The sequence below is a fragment of the Saccopteryx bilineata genome, chromosome X, assembly GCF_036850765.1.
Source record: "Saccopteryx bilineata isolate mSacBil1 chromosome X, mSacBil1_pri_phased_curated, whole genome shotgun sequence".
Taxonomy (NCBI): domain Eukaryota; kingdom Metazoa; phylum Chordata; class Mammalia; order Chiroptera; family Emballonuridae; genus Saccopteryx; species Saccopteryx bilineata.
The window spans coordinates 59418623-59441531 of record NC_089502.1 but is presented as its reverse complement, the minus strand read 5'-3'; the positions used below and the strand labels follow the sequence as shown (position 1 = coordinate 59441531).

General features: G+C 44.4%; 1 protein-coding gene across 2 annotated transcripts in view; it reads right to left on the bottom strand.

The window, feature by feature from the left end:
* The window catches only part of DRP2 (dystrophin related protein 2), a 49641-nt gene extending 28686 nt beyond the window's left edge, over nt 1-20955 (bottom strand). The window contains exons 1-4 of one of the 2 annotated variants that reach the window (XM_066249864.1): nt 20859-20955; nt 6314-6490; nt 1831-1991; nt 172-328 (exon numbers count right to left, since the gene is read on the bottom strand). In XM_066249864.1, the coding sequence (XP_066105961.1) occupies nt 172-328; nt 1831-1991; nt 6314-6430 (435 nt within the window). In that variant the 5' untranslated portion in view covers nt 6431-6490; nt 20859-20955. Of the gene's footprint in view, nt 1-171; nt 329-1830; nt 1992-3030; nt 3149-6313; nt 6491-20858 lie in introns of those variants that run through there. The other variant, XM_066249866.1, reaches the window with a different exon arrangement.
* Between the last annotated feature and the right edge of the window lie 1954 nt (nt 20956-22909).

Genomic DNA, 22909 nt, shown 5'->3' with positions numbered 1-22909 from the left:
AACATTTGACTTTCTCTTTGGAGTGCTACCCACAGATGTCTAAGACTGCAAGCTGTTTCTTGTTACTTTAAGTGTCTAACCAGAGACTGGGTGTCTTTCTGTCAGGGTATTGAGAAGAGATCCCTTTCCAACTACGAGGCACACACCATGGCCTCCGTGACTCTAACCTACCACATGTGTCTCCTTTTCCTGTTGCACCAGGGCCACATCCCCTTGTAGGGGCAGCTGAGCTGACAATTCCTCATCTTTTTGGCTGAGCCAGTCAATGATCTCTTGGAGAGGGAGCTGAAGCTTTCCACTGTGGTCTGAGAAGGCTTCTAGGCGAGCGCTGCACACAATGGGAAGGAACAGTGATTTTCAGTCTTTTTTTTTTTCCAGTGGAAAAACATTTTCTCCCAAAGCAAGCATTTATGTGGACCATTAATACATAAAACAGATTAAAGGGGAATTACTCTGGTTTAGGGATTCCAGAGCCCTCCCTCTTACCCACCCACAGAGGTCAGTACTAAAACCAATGGTAGAAGCATGGATGGGGAGGTATCTCAAACTTAAGTGGTTTGACATGTCACTTTATGGACTTTAGTTACTTCAGTCACATAACCTGCATCAGGCTGGGAAGGGTAGAACACTGAGCAAAGCTGTTAGACGTAACAGCTGTCTTCTTGCCCTAGAGGAACTCAAGTCATGCCAAACTGCTCCTCCCAGAGCCTTCTATCTGCGCATGAGAGGATGCAGTAAGTGGGAAGTTCGAGTCAAGGGACTGAGTACGGGCACTCACGTGTGTAAGGATGCATAGAAATAGAAAAGGTTCAGGGGTCCCAAAGAATGATAGCAACATATGCTAAAGGTTTAACATATGGCATATGAAAAATGTGTGCTGTATAATCATCTCTGTCTGCCTCCCCCCACAAAGGAACCATGATCTGAGATCTAAGTGGTAGGAAGCTGGCAGCCAGCCGAGGCTGTGTGCAGCCATTGAACCCATTCCCCTTAGCTGACAATAATAAACCCTTTACCTAAATTTTTGCAACCACAAATTCTCAGAGCAACTTTATTTGGTAGGCACTACTATTGCACAGAGAGGTTAAATAATTTACCCAAGGTTGCACAGTCAAGTCACTGATAATGTTATGATCTGGACTTAGGTATATCTGACTCCAGAGCCTGCATTTTTTTCAACTTCTTCACACTGCCTCATCCCCAGCAGAGCACCAGAAACTATGGATTTGTGTTTTGATGATAGGCAGTGGTATGGGATAGGAATACACACAGGGGTAGGGAGGAACAACTGACAGAGAAATTGCTTTTCAGTTCTTACTGATTTGCCCTTAGTCTGGGGAGTACTAGTTGGGTTAATAACCAATGGATGGGAATAGAGAGGGATGAAAGGATGGGAAAAAGACCAGATGAGATCAATTAAGATGGAAAACAGTTATGAGAAGAGCAGGAGGAAGGAGTAATGTATATCAGTGCTTTTCAGTTTAGTAAGCATTTTCAGATCTTATTTGAATCCTCATGACAACACTGTGAGGTAGTTACGGCAGGTACTATTCTTCTACCCATTTTTCCCCTTAAAAACAATACAAACAAGTAGAAACTAAAATTCAGATAACGCAAACCACTTATCCAAGGTGACACAGCTACTTAAACCTGAGGTTCACATCCAAGTCTCCAGACCCAGGGTTTTCTCCCCAGTGCCAGAGAAGGAAAGGGAGGAGAAAGGGGATAGTGAAGCTGATGAGAGGCTGACACAAGCTGCATCAGCAAAAGGAGCTCAACACTGTCCCAGCGAGGTCCCCAGAGCCCCTGTTCATAGGGATCAGGCCTTACCGGAGGTTGTGAGACTTCTTCTTGATTTCATTCCAACACAGATTCATGGCTGGTGGTTCCAGGGCTCCAGCACCAATAGACCCGTTGAGCAGCTTTGGGCTTAGGCAGAAAACCCCAGCACCATCCTGAGGAGGTGCAGGGGTGGTGGCAGCAGCTCTAACCTGGACAGAAACACAGACATCCTGTAATCCCTGGAGTGTGCCACAGCCTGGTCTGCAGGAGGACAATGGGGGGGCGGGGGTAGTTGTGAACAAGGGAACAGAAAGGCGTGTTCGGGGGTGAGATAGAGGAAGACTCGGTGGCTCCGTTTATTGCAAGGTCCATTCCTGGTATAGGTCAGTCGCATACGACTGCTGACTATATCAGTTTTACTCTGATATTGTAAATTCTGCCAGGACTACTGCCCTGATGTGACCCAAGAAGTCCTTGCATTAGGTAAGAGCTTCTTAGAACTGCCCAAATACTGGCAAGCACAGCATTTAAGGTGAGCTGTAGGCTTCTATTTCAGAGTCCCATAATTTATCGAACTTCTGAAAAAGAAAGCTCAGGGCTGCCCTTCTCCCTCTTCCCTACCTTCATTTCCTACCACAGTCAGGAAGCCTGGAAATCACTCCAAAGAGCACTGTTTCTCTTCCATGGATTGAGAAAGGGCTAAAGCCACAGTTTGGATCCTGATCTGCAAATGACTCTGACCAGAATTGGCAGTTCAGAAGACCAGCCATAAAGCCTATCAAAATCTCTTCTTGGGCACTCAAGCTCAGAGCCTGAGGAGTAATGTGGGGATTGGAGGAATGGGGTTGTGCCAAATAGCCCTAAGTAGTTAGCTATCTCCACCACAATGCCAGGGGTGCCCAGCCAGGGGCACAGTTGAGGGTGGTGCAAGGAAGAGTGTGGAGAAGCAAATCTCAACTGAACCTCTCCACCCCCACCTGGGGAAACCCACCGCCTGCCTGTCCACCTGCTTGCCTTCTGTGGAAAGAACATGGTCCTGTTGGTGGCCACCACCCCCCCGTCCCACTGTCTGTTCTCACCCCCCCCAAGACTTCTTCCCCACACAAGACTCTCCAAGCAATTTAGAAAACCAATCATTCCATTAAAACCAGTTTGCAGCCACATACTAAAAGGGAAATGAGGGAGCAGCAAGGTCCTGGGGCAAAACTCCCAACTCAGCCACCCTGTGCCCCCGTGGGCTGGCAATACCTGTGCTGCCTGGGGGCTCTGTCGCAGGACTGGGCAGCTCCATGATTCCCCTCAGCACGAATCCAGGCCCAGTGCCTGGTGAGGTACAGGCAGAGTGCTGACAGGCTCTGAGCGGGCTCCCTCAGGGAGGGCAGGCAGAGCTGTGCCAGGCTAGGAGGCGGGAGCCATCGCCCTGTTTGTTTCCTGACCCCCCAAGAATCTGAAGAGGGTGGCTATGTCAGGGCTCAGCTGGTGAATCAGAGCTTTGTCCCTGGGAATTCCGGCCTGCTCCCAACTGGGCCTGCCACACCGGGGCCAGGAGGGCCCTCCCAGGCTGGCAAGGGTGGTAGGAGTGGGACTGGGCATTCCATGGTGCTGAGGAGGGGCACACAGACGAAAGCCTCGGCTGATTCATTTTCCCTTGCTGTGGAAGACACAAAAGACTCCTTCTGCTTCCAGACCCACCCTCTCCTGAGGTGGAAGAAAGGATCAGACCATTTTGGTCACAAACCTCTCTGATAAGCCATTTCCCGAAGGCCTAGCAGGAGGATGGGCTTGGCAATAAGCCTTATCTTTGAGTAAATGTCTTCAGAGGCAGTAAGAGTAAGGAATGTGTGTGGCACACCCGGGACAGAGCCATGGGATAGCAGAATCAGGTTGTTGGGCAGCGGAACATTCATCTGAGCCCACTGTGAAAAAACAACACGGAGGCGGGGGGACCCTGCCCTGCCTTTGTGAGGCAGAGAGGAGTGGAGAGAAAGTCATATCCCCCAAGACCGCTCACTGCACTCTGAGGTGAGAGGGAAATGAATGATCAGTCAACATCCCCTTGGACCTTGGCAGGAGAAGGAGAGGGCCAAACTGAACTCAGTAGCTGTCTGCAGGGAGCCAGTTTGTTCCAGAGAGGCACCTGTGCCCTGTGCTGTCTTGGGCTATGGGTTTGAGGGACAGAGTCCTTTCTGCAAGTAGCCACTCTCCTTCTCCCGCAGACTTGCCTGGGGAAAGGTTAACATTCCCGAGCAGGGCCCCCACTCCTCAGCACTAAGGGCAATGCTTCGTTTTTACCAAAAAAGGTTCTGTTCCCATCCTCCTTTATCTCCCACAGAGTCTTCTGGGCTTTTCACAGTCCCACATTGTTTCCATGCTGAAGCCCACCTACAGGAATAGTTGGATCAGCTGCCTGACCCTTTCTGGGGGTCTGGGTTGGAGTCATTGGGGCAGATGGGGGATGGCAAGGGATGGCAGGCCAAGAACGGGGAGTGGCTCTAGGGCTCTAGCTCCAGATCACAGCTTTTCTTATGTTAGGATAATTGGGCTCAGGCCAGTCTTGCAGATTCTCCTTGACTGGGAATGCCCCAGAGTTAGAAATGGCCCTTGTGACCCAGCCACAATCAACATCTCCTGGTTCTGCAGGAAGCGCCCACAATGAGCTGGCTGCACCCGTGTTAGCCTTTCCTTCCCTCTAGCCTTCTTCTTAGTTTCCTAATCCTCCATTTGGCTCCTTACTATGTTCCTTCACCCTCTTCTCCTCTCCCAGTTTCCCCTCACACTCACAAGTCTACCAAGCAGAGTTAGGAAAACAAAAAAGCAAATAATGAATAGTAATTGTTTTTTTTTTCTCTTATCATTGGCCTACTTTTGGTCTTCTACATTTGGCCAAGATGTTTACTTCTCAGCCTCACTCTCCACAGAACGCTCTCTTCATTTCTTGAAACTTTAAGCCAAAGTATGGCCTCTAGGGAAGGAAGAGAAATAACTGGATAGTGGCAGAGGAGAAGGGTTGGTCTCACCATTCTCAATCACAAAATGAAGCTCTCATTCTGTGCCTCAGGTCCCTGTGCCTAGGCCATGAGGCTTGAAGAGGGCAGGCAATGAGTAGAGCAAGCCTTTTGAAAGGGCCCAGGGTTCTCAGTCCCTTGACTCCATGAAAGTCCCACTCTGGGAAAGAGGTTGGTGCACTGAAGGATTTTTAAGTTGACACTGGTATTAAGAACATATTAGCCTGACCAGGCGGTGGCGCAGTGGATAGATCGTCAGACTGGGATGCAGAGGACCCAGGTTGGAGACCCCGAGGTCGCCATATTGAGCGTGGGCTCATCTGGTTTGAGCAAAAGCCCACCAGCTTGAACCCAAGGTCACTGGCTCCAGCAAGGGGTTACTTGGTCTGCTGAAGGCCCGCGGTCAACGCACATATGAGAAAGCAATCAATGAACAACTAAGGTGTTGCAACGCACAATGAAAAACTAATGATTGATGCTTGTCATCTCTCTTCATTCCTGTCTGTCTGTCCCTGTCTATCCCTCTCTTTCTCTGAAGAAAAAAAAAAAAAAGAACATATTAGATGCAGCCCTTTCTCTGTAGCTAGATATGGGGATAATAGCTCAGGAGAATCTGGATCTTATGCCTCTCTGGACCGTGACTCCCCCTTCCTGTTCTCCCCCAAAATGGTCTAACCAGCACTCACATTCTCCATCCACACCACCTACCTCCCTCCCTTCCTCCTTTCTGTATATTCATCTGCTGTCTGCACCCCCAGCAGTGACTCAGTACAGCAGCCTACCTGTGAGAAACTAGAAGACATCATACTTTGTCACATTCCCATGGCCTGTGGACCCCAGAACACTGTAGGGCAAGCAAAAATATGCCTATGCTTCCCTCTTTCCACTCAACTTTCCTGTGGGCCTCCCTGGCTTCCCTCTCAGGGTTGCTGCCTCTCACACATCGTCTGCTTACCTGCCAACAGACATGGGCAGGCACACATAGTACCACAACTACACTCCTAGGGGAAGGGAGAGAGAGGAGAGGCAAGTATGAGACTCTAAATCTTCCTTTGTTACTCTTTGTTAAATCTTCTTTGTGACTCAGGCGATTCTCAGTGGGGCTGAGCCAGGAGCTTCAAGTAACACTAGGGACTTGAGATAAGAAAATGGAAGAAGAGAGAACATTCTTCAGGTGCAGAATATAAGGTATGCCACAGAACAGTAAAGGCAAATAAAGGTCCTGCCTTGTCCTAAGCCATGCCCTGCAGGAATACCCTCTTCTGGAACCCTCTTAGGAGGTTAACAGGGAACCAGCTCCCTCAGTCATTGCGGGCCCTTTGGCTTGCCCAGCCCAATATACTTTCTTGCTCCATGTCTCCCATAAAAGGTCTCAAGAGTGACCAGAAACAGACCAGAAGGAGGCCTTGTGCTATCCAAAGGGTTTCATATGTACTGAGAGTGCCCCTGAGCCTTAAGAAACATGGACACACAGATCCTGTCTGCATCTTTTCTCCTCAGGTCTTTTTTTGCTGTTGATCTCTTACCGGAAACTGGGGGCAGGCGCTTCGAAGGCTGCTGCTGAGATGGAACTGGTCAGCTGCCCGCCACTCATGACATCGTGGGAAGGTGTAAGGACATCCCTGCATGACCATAGGTTGCATCAGAACCAAGGCTCATGTGGGGTGAGGATAGGCAGTGCACCAACTGTTGAGCATAAGCTCCTGGAAGAGTAACAGAGGAAGATTTAGAGTCAAGACCTAGAGAAATGCCTGACCTGTGGTGGCACAGTGGATAAAGCGTTGACCTGGAAATGCTGAGGTCGCCGGTTCGAAACCCTGGGCTTGCCTGGTCAAGGCACATATGGGAGTTGATGCTTCCAGCTCCTCCCCCCTTCTCTCTCTCTGTCTCTCTCTCTCTCCTCTCTCTCTCTCTCTCCTCTCTAAAAAAAATGAAAAAAAAAGACCTAGAAAAGGCCTATGAATCTAGCACATACCCAGAGATGCCACCATACTTAGGTAAATAAGTATTCAAAGTTTACTGACCTAACTAAATTTTCCCAGAGAACCATGTACCATAGAAGACTTTAGTTATTAATCAAGGGAGTATTTGTTGTCTATCTATTATGTTTTGTGCTAGAAACACCAAGATCATTTATTGTCTGAGATCTCACAGCCTAGGGATGGGGATGGGGGAGGGGGGCAGTTATGTAAGCTGATAATCATAATAAACTGCTTATGTGGCAAATGCTATAATTAAAGATAGACCAGAGGGTAGGGGAGCATAGAGTGGAAAACAACTAACTTTACCCAAGAACATGCAAAGATTTCAGAGAGACTGCATTTGAGGTAAGTCTTTAAAATATATTTTTATTTAACTTATTGGGGTGACACTGGTTAATAAAAGTATATAGTTCTCAGGTGTGCGATTCTGTATCATCTGTATATTGTACTGTGTATTCACTACCCCAAGTCAAATCTCCTTCTGTCACTACTTACCCCTCTGTACCCCCTCTTACCTGCCCTTATGTCCCTTTCTCTCTGGTAATCACCATACTCTTGTCTGTGTCTATGAGGTATTTTTTTTTACTTAATCCCTTCATCTTTTTCACCCAGCTCCCCACCCTCTCCCCTCTGACAGCTGTCAGTCTCTTCTCTATATCTATGAGTCTGTTTCTATTTTTGTTTGTTTATTTCTTCACTAGATTCCACAAAGAACTAAAATCATATGGTATATATATATTTCTCTGACTGGATTATTCACGTAGCATAATACCCCCCAGGACCATCCATGAGGTGAGTCTTAAAGGATAAGTAGATGCTTGCCTTTGCAGAGAAGGGGAGAAAGGGAGAGGGACATTCCCAGAAGAGGGATCCACTTGTGCAAATGTGGATGTCACAAAAAAAATTTAGTGTGTTCAAATAACAATAAGTTCAGTGTGGCTAAAGTTTAAGAGGCACAGAGATGAAAAATGCATGGAGCCTGCCCCTTGAGTTCACATATAGAGAGATGTGAACTTTCCTGTGGGCCTCCCTGGCTTCCCTCACATGAGGCAAACCAGGCCATAAAGTGTTACATGCATTAGAAATATTGATGGGATGGAGTAAAGGGATAGATGAGGTGAGTTCTACCTGGTCAGGTCAGGAACAGTGTCTCTAGAGGAAATATACTTGCAGTGAGTCATGAAATAGAAATTGGATTGCCATTTAACAGAGGAGATAAAACAAAAAAAGAACATTCCAAACAGCATGAAAATAAAATGTATGATGTGACCAGAATACAAGGTAGGTGCTTTGTAGGAAGTAGCAGATGAAGTTGGAAAATGAGGTTGTGGCCAGATTGGGTCATGTCTTGAATCACAAGCAGAGTATTCTGAGTATTCTGGACTTTGTCTTGCAGATAACATGGAGGCACTGAAGACTTTAAGCCAGGGAATGACATAAGCATATTTGCATTTTATTTTTTTTTATTTATTTTTAATTATTTTTTATTTATTTATTCATTTTAGAGAAGAGAGACAGAGAGAAAGAGAGAGAGAGAGAGAGAGAGAGAGAGAGAGAGAGAAGGGGGGAGGAGCAGGAAGCATCAACTCCCATATGTGCCTTGACCAGGCAAGCCCAGGGTTTTGAAATGGTGACTTCAAGTGTTCCAGGTAGACGCTTGATCCACTGCGCCACCACAGGTCAGGCCAAGCATATTTACATTTTAGAACAAGCCCTCTGGCTGCCTTGTGAAACGATACTTCCAGATAAGCTGTTATAATAAGCAGGTAGTTGTGGTGAGGATGGAGCAGAGAGCATGGCTTTGAGACACACTGAAGAGGTAAAAGACACTGGACTCCATGATCAATTGAATGTAAAATGAAGGGTGATGGGAGTGAAGGACTCAAAGGTTTCTAATTTGGATGCTAGGTGGATAATGTCACCAACAGTAAGAGAGAGAAGGCAAATTTTGTGTGGTAGGGGTGAGGACAGTGTTCCATAAGCTATACATGAGACACATGTTAGGAACTAAGCTTAGAAAAGGAAGATACAAGTAAAAGTTGATGTTTAAACCAATTGACAGCTTAGTGAATGTACAGCATTGTGATGGGAATGGATAGCCAATATAATCCTTGCGAACGATAAAAGCAACGTATTTTAGTGCTGGGCAAAGACAGGCAAGCCCTGATCCAAAGGGCAGGAAATGAGCATCTTTAATTCCTGATGCTGATGATTAAATAACCACCATTTTTACTCTCTATTTAAATGGTACCCAATATTTTAGTTGTAAGAAAATGTCTCTTCTTAAGATTTGAAAAAATATATCACTTCACCCACTCATAATACTAGCTGTACTTTTAGAACATACAATTAAGAAAAACACTTATCCATTTAAAGATATTTATTTATTATTATTATTATTATTATTATTATTTTGTATTTTTCTGAAGCTGGAAACGGGAGACAGTCAGACAGACTCCCGCATGCGCCTGACCAGGATCCACCCGGCACGCCCACCAGGGGGCGACGCTCTGCCTACCAGGGGGCGATGCTCTGCCCATCTGAGGCGTCGCTCTGTTGCAACCAGGGCCACTCTAGCGCCTGGGGCAGAGGCCAAGGAGCTATCCCCAGCGCCCGGGCCATCTTTGCTCCAATGGAGCCTTGGCTGCGGGAGGGGAAGAGAGAGACAGAGAGGAAGGAAAGAGGGAGGGGTGGAGAAGCAGATGGGCGCTTCTCCTGTGTGCCCTGGCTGGGAATCGAACCCAGGACCTCTGCATGCCAGGCCGACGCTCTACCACTGAGCCAACCGGCCAGGGCCTAAAGCAGGGGTCCCCAAACTACAGCCCGCGGGCCACATGCGGCCCCCTTAGGCCATTTATCCGGCCCCCGCCGCACTTCTGGAAGGGTACCTCTTTCATTGGTGGTCAGTGAGAGGAGCATAGTTCCCATTGAAATATTGGTCAGTTTGTTGATTTAAATTTACTTGTTCTTTATTTTAAATATTGTATTTGTTCCCGTTTTGTTTTTTTACTTTAAAATAAGATATGTGCAGTGTGCATAGGAATTTGTTCATATTTTTTTTTTATAGTCCGGCCCTCCAACGGTCTGAGAGACAGTGAACTGGCCCCCTGTGTAAAAAGTTTGGGGACCCCTGGCCTAAAGATATTTAGATGTCTCGCATTAACTGCCCTCCCCTCCCCCTCAGGGTTCCATGGTTCAAACATTGGGAACTATTACAGATCATGAAAGTGAAAATATTTATGGCCACTTTTTTTTTTTTAATTTCAGAGACAGAGGGAGAGTCAGAGAGAGGGATAGACAGGGACAGACAGACAGGAACGGAAAGAGATGAGAAGCATCAATCATCAGTTTTTCATTGCAACACCTTAGTTGTTCATTGATTGCTTTCTCACATATGCCCTGACTGTGGGCCTTCAGCAGACTGAGCAACCCCTTGCTTGTGACCCTGGGTCCAAGCTGGTGAGCTTTTTTTTGTTCACACCAGATGAGCCCGTGCTCAAGCTGGCGACCTTGGGGTCTCGAACCTGGTTCCTTCCGCATCCCAGTCTGACACTCTATCCACTGCGCCACCTCCCGGCCAGGCTATGGTCACTTTCTTTTTTTTTTTTTTTAAATAAATTTTTATTAATGGTAATGGGATGACATTAATAAATCAGGGTACATATATTCAAAGAAAACATGTCTAGGTTATTTTGTCATTAAATTATGTTGCGTACCCCTCGCCCAAAGTCAGATTGTCCTCCGCCACCCTCTATCTAGTTCTCTGTGCCCCTCCCCCTCCCCCTAACTCTCTCCCTCCCTCCCTCCCATGTCCTCCCTCCCCCCACCCCTGGTAACCACCACACTCTTGTCCATGTCTCTTAGTCTCATTTTTATGTTCCACTAATGTATGGAATCATGTAGTTCTTGTTTTTTTCTGATTTACTTATTTCACTCCTTATAATGTTATCAAGATCCCACCATTTTGCTGTAAATGATCTGATGTCATCATTTCTTATGGCTGAGTAGTATTCCATAGTGTATATGTGTCACATCTTCTTTATCCAGTCGTCTATACACAGTGGCCAAGACATGGTCACTTTCTTATAGTCACATTCCGTAGAGATTACACAGCTACATAGCTCCTAATCCCCAAAGAGATTCCTGAAAGAATGGTTGAAAAGATGGCTGCCTTCTGATCCAATGCTAACATAAAGGAATTAGTACCTCAGATAAAAATGAAGTATTGCCATGAATGAATGAAGAATGAAGCTACAAAAAGCTTGCTTTCAGACCTCTTTTTATATTAACATTTTCATTTTTCCCAATTACACAAGTAACTCATGTTCTTTATAGAAAAACTGGAAAACACAAAAAATCGTAAGGACACAAAACCAACCTAAAATGGATCCACCCAGATAAAAGCTTTACTAACAGATATAAAGTCTTTCATAGTTTTTTGATGAAAAATATAGGCATGCACTTTATTTAAAAAATTTTTAAAGATTTTATTTACTTATTTTAGACCAGTGGCCCCCAACCCCCGGGCCGCGGACCAGTACTGGTCCGCAGAGAAAGAGTAAATAACTTACATTATTTCTGTTTTATTTATATTTAAGTCTGAACGATGTTTTATTTTTTAAAAATGACCAGATTCCCTATGTTACATCCGTCTAAGACTCACTCTTGACACTTGTCTTGTAAGTTAAACAATTATATTTAAAAATACCACAGTTTTTATGCCGGTTGCATAATTTTATTTTGTGCATTTATCTGTCTCACCCTAAAGGCTGGTCCGTAAAAATATTTTCTGACATTAAACCGGTCCGTGGCCCAAAAAAGGTTGGGGGCTACTGTTTTAGACAGAAGAGAGAGAGAGAGAGAGAGAGAGAGAGAGAGAGAGAGAGAGAGAGTGTTGGGGGTGGGTGGGAAGCATCAACTCATAGTTGTTTCTTGTGTATGCTTGACAGGGCAAGCCCAGGGCCACTGCACCACCACCACAGGTAAAGGTACACACACTTTAAAAATAAAATTGTCATCATGTGACATCTATATAATTTTGTATTGTGCTTTTTTTGTTTTCCAATTATATCACAATCATTTTAGAATATCACTAACTATTCTTCTAAAATATGATTTTCTAATGGCAGCAAAAGCAATAGAGCACTGTGGTTGAGGCCATGGGCTTTGGCATCAGACAGACCTAGAGTCAAATTCATACTATTCAACCTATTAACAGTGTGGCTTGGTACAAGTTCACCTCTCTGAACTTCAGTGTCCTCACCAGCAAAATGGGGATGACAACAATACTTCTCTCATAGAATTGTTCTGATTAAAATTAATAATGTGTTTAAATAACTTAGCATAGTGTCTGGAAATAGTATATACTGCTAAATAATTGTTAGCTATAATCATTGTTGTATGCTATTTCATTGATCGAACATATCGTAACATTAGATATAAATCACACTGCAATGAACAGCCATGTGCCTATTTGTAATTCTTTCCTTGGTATAATTTCCTAGAAGTGAGAATTCCTGGATCAAAGGCTATGAACCAATTTCAGGTTGTGATGCATATCTCTCAATTGCTCTAGGAAAAAAGGTAGATCATTTTATACGACTACCAGTAACGTCCGAAAGTGCCAGTTTTCCAGAATATTTGCCAACAGTGAAATAATCTTATTTTCACAACATCTTTGCCAAATTTGTAACTGAAAATGCATCTTGAAGATTACTTTGTATGTCCTTAATTAGGAAAATGCTTAACTTTTCTCCTACATTTTTAGTGGCCAGGTATATTTCTTATATCACCAACTATCTCTTTTGAGATTTACCTCTTGACAGATCAACTTCCTGACCTGATGCCCAGTTGATCATTCATGAACAAAAATAAAACAAACCCAGGAGTTAGAGAACTTGGATTTTTGAGTCCCAACGCAGGCAGAAATACGCTCCTTCCGGTCCTAGCATGACTATCCTCAGCTATTTTCAGACTTTGCCACACTGACTGTGACCTCAAGCCATTGCACCTCTCTAGACCTCCATTTGCTAATCTTGAAAACGCTAATGTTTAAGTGTTGCCACAAAGACATTAGCATCCCCTGTATTTGTATGGCATGCTTTTGGATCCTACTATACTGTCTTTCTTGATCCTCAGTGCAACGTGGTAAGGTTGGCCCAGCCAGAATCATGATCCCATCTGAGAGATGAAGATGCAGAGACACAGTGAACCTGGACTTCCTGACTCCAGGCCAGTGGTCTTTGTTTAACACAGAAGTTCTTTCTGTCTCTCTGTCTGCATCCTGTCCCAAATTACCACCTGTATGTACTGATTCTCTTCCTATTCCTCTTCCGATTTGTAGAGACTGTGTGGAATTACAGATGAATCCAACTTGGTCTACAACTGGTCAAGTGTAGGAAATAAGACATATAAACAAAAAAAGGTATAACTTAAGGGAGGAAATGATTTGCACCTAAAATGAGACACAGAAAACCTGCAATGAGAGGTCACAGAGGAGGAACTGTTCACCTTAAATTGAAAGGATTAAGGATGTATTTATGGAAGAGATGCTTTTGATCTAAGGTGTGAAAGAAGATTTGGTAGCATGGAGTAGTGTGCAGGATTCTTTGAGAGTGGAACAAACTCTTCTGTGTTCTCCTCTAGGGGTTCCTGTGGCTTTTTGCCCCTAGGAATATTCCACTGGAGTGGTTGGGGGTGGGGAGGCATTTTGTTTCTCTTGGACAGAGATAAAAGCTTTAAAAACATGTGGAAAGTACCAGGATTTCAGCATGAAAGCAAGATTGTTGGCTTATGGAAGACAAGGTCCATATCTGATACTTATTTCTATCCCACATGATTTTTTGCACAGTGTCAGGCACAGAACAGGCACTCAGAGAATGTTTTCTAAGTTGATTTATTAAATTGAACTCCAATTAGGTAAGTGTATAGGACTTCAACTTTGTAGGTACAAATCCCAGGAGTAATAAAGAAAGATTTTGGATATACATATTTCCTTGCATTTCTAAGAAATGATTCATGCAGAATGTTAGCATTTGAAGGAAGGTTTGACCTGGAAAAGAAAAAAAAAGCAACCTGCAACAACCTAAATGTCCACTACTAGAGGACTAGTTAAATAAATAATTGTGTAGTCATACAATGGAATTCTATACCTCTATTAAAAACAGAATTAAGGGCCCTGGCCGGTTTGCTCAGTGGTAGAGCATTGGCCTGGCGTGCGGAGGTCCCAGGTTCGATTCCCGGCCAGGGCACACAGGAGAAGCACCCATCTGCTTCTCCACCCCTCCCCCTCTCCTTCCTCTCTGTCTCTCTCTTCCCCTCCCGCAGCCAAGGCTCCGATTGGAGCAAAGATGGCCTGGGCGCTGGGGATGGCTTTGTGGCCTCTGGCTCAGGTGCTAGAATGGCTCTGATTGCAACAGAGCGACGCCCCAAGATGGGCAGAGCATCGCTCCTCGTGGGCGTGCCGGGTGGATCCCGGTCGGGCACATGCGGGAGTCTGTCTGACTGCCTCCCCGTTTCCAGCTTCAGAAAAATGCGGAAAAAAAAAAAGAAAAGAAAACAGAATTAAGAACTCTCAAGATTTATGATTTATTTTTAAGTATAAAGGAAACAAGAAAAAAATAAGGTGGTTAGTTTATATTTGTGTAAATAAAGGAAAATATGTGCTCCTGACCTGTGCTGGCACAGTGGATAGGGCACTAACTTGGAATGCATGGTCACTGGTTCAAAAGCTCAGGCTTTCCTGGTCAGGGCACATACGAGAAGCAACTGCCATGAGTTGATGCTTCTTGCTCCCCCTTCCCGCATTCTCTCTCTCTATCCTCTCTAAAATCAATAAATATAATCTTTAATTTTTTAATTAAGAAAAAAGGAAAATATGTGCTTATATATACAATAAAATATCTTTCGTAGTATTACAAAAGAACCTATTAATTGATTGCCTTTGGAGAAGGGAATTGAGTGGCTACTAGAAAGAGGTAGGAGAATTCTCTCCATTCCTTTGGGATTTTCCCTCTTTTCAACACAGAAATATAATATAGTTGCAAAAAAGTATATAAAACATGTGTAAAGTATATTAAATTATTATAAAACAAATCCCCGTATAGTCACTGCTCAGGTTGAGAATTAGAATACCTACCCATACCCACAAAAGCCCTGTGTCACCAACAGGAGTTGTAGTTTTTTGTTTGTTTGTTTGTTTTAGGAGTTGTAGTTTTTACAGACTATTCTTTTGTACCTTTAGAGTATTAAACCATGTGAATATATTAGCTATTTAACAAATTTTTTCTCTCTCTTTCCCCACTCTTCACAAAAAAGCCATGGATATCTTTAACTGTTTTATGGAAAGATTGGTATAGCAGCCTTTCTATAGCTAAATACATAATAACAGTTAAACTTACTGCATTCCATGTTTCACATATATTAACTAATGGGTATATATACATCAAGTCACATAAGCTCATGAAACAGCAAAGAAGCAGTAAGTAAACTTTTAAAAGTGATATTGTGAGTATGAGCTGAGAAGCTGAGATTCGTGTCTAGGCAGGTATGTTCCAGAATACCAGTTCTACTCTATTCTACCTCTGTAATTTCTACAACCCTGGCTCTGAGGCATTATACTCACTGACCCCTAGCAAGTAGAGAAGATTTTTGGCTATGGGCCACCAAAAGCTGACTCAGTCATGCTACTACCCAGGTAAAAACATGAGCAATTGAGAATGGACAGAGTGCAGTGCGTCTGCAATCTGCGGTATCACCCAGTGGGCTAACTCTACAGAACATTTAAATGACCTTCTCAGGACATATTAGAAGTAAAATTCTAGTCAATCCCCCTAGTCCAGTGGTCGGCAAACTGGCTCGCAGGCCACATGCGGCTCTTTGGCCCCTTGAATGCGGCTCTTCCACAAAATACCACATGCGGGCGCTACCTCGATAAGGAATATACCACCTATATAGTTTAAGTTTAAAAAAATTGGCTCTCAAAAGAAATTTCAATCATTGTAGTGTTGATATTTGGCTCTATAGACTAATGAGTTTGCCGACCACTGCCCTAGTCTGACCTCAGAGTTTCCCTATTGCCTCAGAGCTCAGTAAATATTTTTGAATGAATAAATTAGCTTTTTCACCTCTAAACTAGCAAAGTCTAAGAACCTATCCTACAGAAATACTTGCAGAAGTGAAGGAATATGTATCCTGCACTATTGTTTGCAATAGCAAGACTCTGCAATCAGCTCAAATGTCCATCCACAGGGAACTAGTTCAGTGGAATATGTCAGAGAGATGGCACAGCATGATAGTTAGAGGTGCGGGCTCAGATTTTCATCCTGGCTCTGCCACTTAGCAGCACAGGTTGGGACAAGCTCCCTGACCTCACTGTGCTTCACTCCCTGCATCTGTAACACAGGGATAACGAAATGACTTACCTCAGAGCCCTGTTGCAAGAAGCTAATTTATAGTTTCTGACATGTAATAAGTACTCAAACCTCATCTGTTACAGTAGCCACTGGCACAATGGAATATCATGCAGCTGCTTCAAAGAGGTAGATCTGGCCTGGCCTGTGGCGGCGCAGTGGATAAAGCGTCCACCTGGAATGTGGAGGTCACCGGTTCAAATTCCTGGGCTTTGTCCAGTCAAGGCACATAGGGGACACAACTGAGTTGAAACTTCCTGCTCCTCCACCCCCCCCCCGCCTTCTCTTTCTCCTCTCTCTAAAATCAATAGTCTTTCTTTAAAAAAAAAAAAAAAAAGAGGTAGATCTGTATGCACTTATTTGAATAGGAGCTGAAGGTATATATTTTAAACAAAAGAAAAGTAGTGTCAGAATAATATGTTAAAACTCCAATTTTGTAAAAAAAAATAAAAAAGACCTTTTGAAAAAAATTATTTGTGTTGTGTGCACAGAAAGAAAGTCTTCAAGGACACATAAAACTGTTTAGTGACATTATTTCTGGAGAGTTGTATGAGGGGAAGTCTCCTTTTGATATTATAATGATATTATAAACTTTGTGTACGTGTATGCACACACAAGGAATATATATATATGAATATATATATATATGAATATATATATATATTTACAACAAGCATTTATTACTCTTGGGAGAAAAAACATACATAAGGAAGATTTCTAAATCAAAGAGGCTAGGGAAGGAACAGGGCAGTGGGAAGGAGACATCCCTCCCTGTGGGCTCTCCAATCCAAGGTAATGCCGCGTGATGGGCCTCTCTCTCACAGGACTGCCTTTCTACCTGACAGCATGGCGCAAAGAGATGAGAAACATATTTCATTGGTACTGAACCTTGGTATGTGTTCCTAAAATAATTCCTGCAATGTAGCCAAAAACCAAGGTTCTGCTCCAGTTGCTGTCACTTAAGAATAAATCATGGCAACTTAGATTGTCAAACTAGAAGGATCTTAGAGATTATCTAGGCCAACCCTCTCATTTACAAATGGAAACAATGAAATGTGTTCCTGAGGAGTTATGAGACGTTAAGCAATTCTAAGAAATAAAATTTATTTTCTAGTGACAAAAGCAGAGACATATCCCTAAGGGAGAATTTATTCTAAGAGTCAGTTAATGCACTACATTTGAAATTTTTAAACACTGCTGGATGAAGTGCAAGTCAGTAAACCATTTGGGAGAGCAATTGGATGATATCTACCAAAGATGAAGATTCTCAGACCCTGTGATGGGACAATTTTCTCCTAGATACAAACCGGATAGCAACCGTCACATAAGAATATTTACCCGAGGCCCTGGCCGGTTGGCTCAGTGGTAGAGCATCGGCCTGGCATGCGGGGGACCCAGGTTCGATTCCTGGCCAGGGCACACAGGAGAAGCGCCCATCTGCTTCTCCACCCCTCCCCCTCTCCTTCCTCTCTGTCTCTCTCTTCCCCTCCCGCAGCCAAGGCTCCATTGGAGCGGAGATGGCCCGGGCGCTGGGGATGGCTCCTTGGCCTCTGTCCCAGGCGCTGGAGTGGCTCTGGTCGCGGCAGAGTGACGCCCGGGAGGGGCAGAGCATCGCCCCCTGGTGGGCAGAGCATCGCCCCCTGGTGGGCGTGCCCGGTGGATCCCGGTCGGGCGCATGCGGGAGTCTGTCTAACTGTCTCTCCCTGTTTCCAGCTTCAGAAAAATACAAAAAAAAAAAAATGACCCATAAAAAATTTTTTAAAAAAAGAATATTTACCCGAGAATGATCATAGAGCTCTAACTGTGAGCTAAAAATTGGAAGCAGCCTAATTGGCCATAAACAACAGAATAGATAAGTAAATCATGGCATATTCAGTAAATGGAATGGTATACAATAGTAAAAAAAAAAAAAAAGAGTAAACTAGAGCCACATGGCACCACATGGATGATGTTCACAAATATAGCACTGAACAGGAAAAAAAATTGGAGAATTCAGACCACTGATAAATTTTTAAGACATATAAATCAGTGGTAGATGCTGTTTTAAGACACAGTCACATGTAGTAAAACTATAAATAAATGCATGAGAACAATAAACACCAAATCTAGGAGAGGGGTTACTTTGGAGAGAGGGAGGGAAGGAGAGAATTTTGCATAGACAGAGGGTTTTGTCTCTACTGGTAATGCTTTCTCCTTAAGCCAAGTGGTCGGTAACCTGATTTTCATTATACTATTCTTTATACCTCTTTGAACGTGTAAAATTTTTCAAACTACATTAAGAGAATGCAACAAATCCCATGCTTAAAGGAAAATTCATAGTTTTCAGAAATAAAATACTAAGGGAAACGTATAAGATATAAATGCTGCACTCAAACTGATGAGATTATTTATTGCTCAAATGTGCCTCATTTTCCTGGAACTAGTTTCACGTTAGAAAACCTGCTGGAGAAGCAAGCAGCAGTTGGGCACAGAAGACTGAGAATTAGAAGAGAAAGATTCCACTCTCTCAGATACTCATCGGCTTTTCAGAAAAAGAAAAATCTGATTAACATTTTAATCCTTTTCATATTAAAAAATGCAGCTTTGGGCTAGATTATCTGAAAAGTTTTTTCCCCCATGTGACAATTTCTTTCAGCCTTTTTTTTTTTTTTCAGCAGCAGTTTCCCAAACTGTGTCTGCAAGATGCTAAAGTGTTTCCCATATATTCCCTGGTCAAATCAGTTTGGGATATACTGGGTTAAACAAAATTAAACAGACTTATTTATAGCAGTCCTCAGCATATTTAATACGCTTATGTACATTGTGACTCTCCAAGAGGAGAATTCAGTTTTAAAGCCTTTTCAAAAAAAATTATTGAACCACAGAATGCACCCACCACCACCACCAACACTATTCCTTATTTTAAAACAGAATCTATTAACATTTTCTCAGAACCATTGGTTTAGTAGATGCTGTCCTTTAAGGATTCATCTCGCTTGCTATTTTAGTTGCTGCTGTGTTTAGAATCCTTTGTAAGGGAGGAATGTAGTTTCATACTATGATTTCTGCAGGGAGGGTTTCCTTTGAGTGAGTGTCCATGGCAAGTTTGGATGGATATCTCTTGTGTTTCATATCCTATCTGGCACTGTGGCAGATTAACATGAGAAACTTCTGTGCGTCTGTGGTTCGAAGTGCTGCAACCCAGATGTGCTCTCTGCATCTGGCTCTTGGGCCTTTGCTAAGTTTGCTGCTTCAAGCCATGCTCCCCTCTTTTGGGTGACTATGAAGCTGAAGGGTATTCCCGTCCAGAGCTCAGAGTACTTAACAAGGGAGGAGTGATGGGAGGAGCCAATCTCAGAGGAAGAGGAGCCCTTTCCACGTGACTTTATCCCCCAGTAAGAGTTTGCAGGAAGCAGGACTTTAGGATGGAGGTTGGCCTACCCAGGAAAAGAGAGGCTTGCTCTATTTCAGGGATAGCACACTTATCACTCCTACTTGCAGCTCGGCCTTTTCCTGGGGGTGTTCCTTCAAAGACCCTGAGTTGTCTGGGACCATCTCCTCACCCAGATCCCAGAGGGCAAATCTTCCCAAATCCGGGGTCAGCAGAGGGCCCTTCACAAGGTGACTTAACTGAGGGCCTTCCATCTAAAAACAAGGATTCCTTTGGAAAAGTTAGGAGCTCAGGTGAACTAGAAATAAAGCTTTTTAAAGGTTTTTGCTGTTTTGAACAATCAAGAAGTAAACATAAGGAAAAGTATGTTCTCTCTCAGACAATGTGCACCATGCTGTCATTGGAAGCAGGCAGCTGTCACTGCTGCTGTCTCTCCTTCCCTTCTTCACTCCACCTCAGCGCAGCCCCAGCCCCGCCACCTGCTTACACCCAACACCCAGGTGGCCTACAAAAGGCAAGACAAGCCTGAAATGCCCATACAACCTCAGGCTCAGGCTGGGGCACTGGGCCTGATGCCAGGGAAAGGTAAGGCGAGCAGAAGGAATGGGGTGCCTGACTTCAAGAGAGTCAAGCCCGATTTCCAAGCACTCCAAGCTCTCTGCTCTTAAGAGTACAGAGGTGCTTTCTGATTACAGGGGTAGAAAGGGAACCAAAGGAAGAAATCAAAGGGTGAAAATACAACAGAGAAGACAGATTGAGCCAGGAAGTGAATGCAGAGATGAGGATGCATGCTTCTACTGAGGTCCCTAGGTCAGAGCCCCATTTACCCCACAGAGGCGCTCCTGTGTCCTGTCTGCGGACCACACACTCATTTGGTCACAGAACCTGCTCCAAGGTCCCAGGTTTCCTCTCTCCTCCCTTTTCAGCAAATGCTTTCCACACCCCTTCCCTCCCCTCCCACCAGGAAATCTACCCGTGGACAAAAAGCATGTCATTGAGAACAAACAATACCTCTCTCCTCTTAAAGAAGCAAACTGTGGACCTTTTTCTGATTCATTAGTTTTTCAAATTTGCTTAAGTTTCTATTCCTGGGCGTCTTCTCCTGTCCCCTTACGAACCAAAGCAGTGTCTACTTCATTGTGGGTCTGTTTTAATGCAAGTTTTCCCCCAAAGGCACACGCAGGCAGCAGGCAGGCAGGCATACGCGAGCACACACACACATCACCTCGGGAGCCTCCCCTCCCTCAGTCTTCCCCTCTCAGCCAGCAGAAAAAGGGCAAGGCTTAAAAATCATCCCTCTGTGGCCTACCTTCTGAGTCCGTCAGGTCTGAGGAGCAGGCGGCAACTGGGAGCTAGGATTCGGGGTTGGACTACCTCTGTGAATCAGCAAAGAGGTCCCTGAGACAGGGATGCTGACAGCTGCTGTGTGCACACTCTCCCTCTGTCTCTCCCACCTCCCTGCCCTCCTTCTCCTTCTCTTCCTCCTCCCCTCTCGAGCTGCTGTGTGTTGCTATGCAATCATATCACCGGGACTAACAGCATCACTCCAACCTTAGGCTAAGATACCCTTGACTGGGCAAAGGCAGAGAGAGCAAGGACAGTTTTGTCAAACTCCCAGAGCCTTGGCAGCTCTCAGAAATTTCAATTCATTAGGAACAGGGGAGGAAAGCGGAAGAGGCTGAGAGGCAGACGGGGTGAGGAGGAGAGGCTTGCACTGAGGAGGAGACAAAAGAGGCCCCGGGAGATCAATACAAGCTGCTGAGCAAGCAGCCTGGGCCCCAAATTCCATAGATCTAGCCCAGAGCCAAAGCCAACCTCAGAGCCAGCAGCTGGCAGAGCCCCTCAGTAGCCAGTCCAGGATTCAGTCTGTGGTGGAGCTTGAAACATTCAGCCCTTGAGTCAGCACTAGTGCCCAAAGTACAGTCTTGGGACCAGGGCAGTCTGCCATTCACCCCTAAGTTCCATCCTCACCCCCTCTTAGAGCTACATGTAGAAAAAAAACCCTAAACAATAAGAGAAACAAAATGGATCTTGAATGATTTGAGAAAATTGTTTCTCCATGCTTCCCTTCAGCAGTTACCCACTCATTCTCCCTCCTTCTGTCCACACCAGTTCTTACTCTTTCCACTATTAACCTGTTAGAGAGAAGAGAGTGGGCCCTCCAAACACCCCGAGAGACCCAGGCAAAGTTACTGAAAAGATAGTGGGGATTATATCCCTTTATAGAGTGCTCAGCACATAGTAGTTTACCTAGTAAATATTTGTGGGATGAGTAAATTGGATGGATGGGTGAATGGATGGATGGACGGAATGGATGGATGGGTTAGATGAATGGATGAGATGGATGGATGGATGGATGGATGGGATGTAGATGGATGGGATGGATGGATAGATGGGATGTATGGACTGGATGGATGGGAGGGATGGATGAGAGGGATGGATAGATGGATGGGATGGATGAATGGATGGATGGGATGGATGAATGGATGGATGGGATGGATGAATGGATGGATGGATGGATGGATGGGATGGATGGATGGATGGATGGATGGATGGGATGGATGAATGGATGGATGGATGGATGGATGGATGGATGGATGGATAGGATGGATGGATGGATGGATGGGATGGATGGATGGATGGATGGATGGATGGATGGATGGATGGGATGGATGGATGGATGGGATGGATGGATGGATGGATGGATGGATGGATGGATGGGATGGATGGATGGATGGGATGGATGGATGGATGGATGGATGGATGGATGGATGGGATGAATGGATGCTCAGATAGCTCCCATCCCCACCCTCCTACACAAACATACTCATAATTAAGCCCTAGAATCTTCAGGCCAGGGCAAAGGATAAAGAATCATTCTCACCAAGAACAGGTTGTGTATATGAGAGAGAGAAACAGATTGCTTTGGGAGTGGGTTGTTTAACTTTATTGATTTGCCTCTAAAAACTCTACAAGCTCTTTCCACAAAAAAACAAACAAACAAACAAACAAACTCTATAAGCTCTGATGGCACTGGGATTTAAAACAAAAAATACTTTCCCATCCTAAAAACCTGGGATTAGTGTTCTCAAAGTGTCGGCAAGGACTGAGTATTATTATTATTATTATTATTATTATTATTATTATTACTACTACTACTACTATTATTATCATTACTGAAAATCCTCAGCCAGGAGGGTGTGTGTGTGTGTGTGTTTTCCTCTGAGAAAAAGTTTTAAAAACTTAAGTTGAAGGTTTCAGAAGTAAAAGGGTAGCAATAAGGCCTGATTCCTCTTCAAAACAAATAAAATGGGAACCAACTGCCCCTTCCCCCAAGCTTGGCTTTCAGAGACACATGAG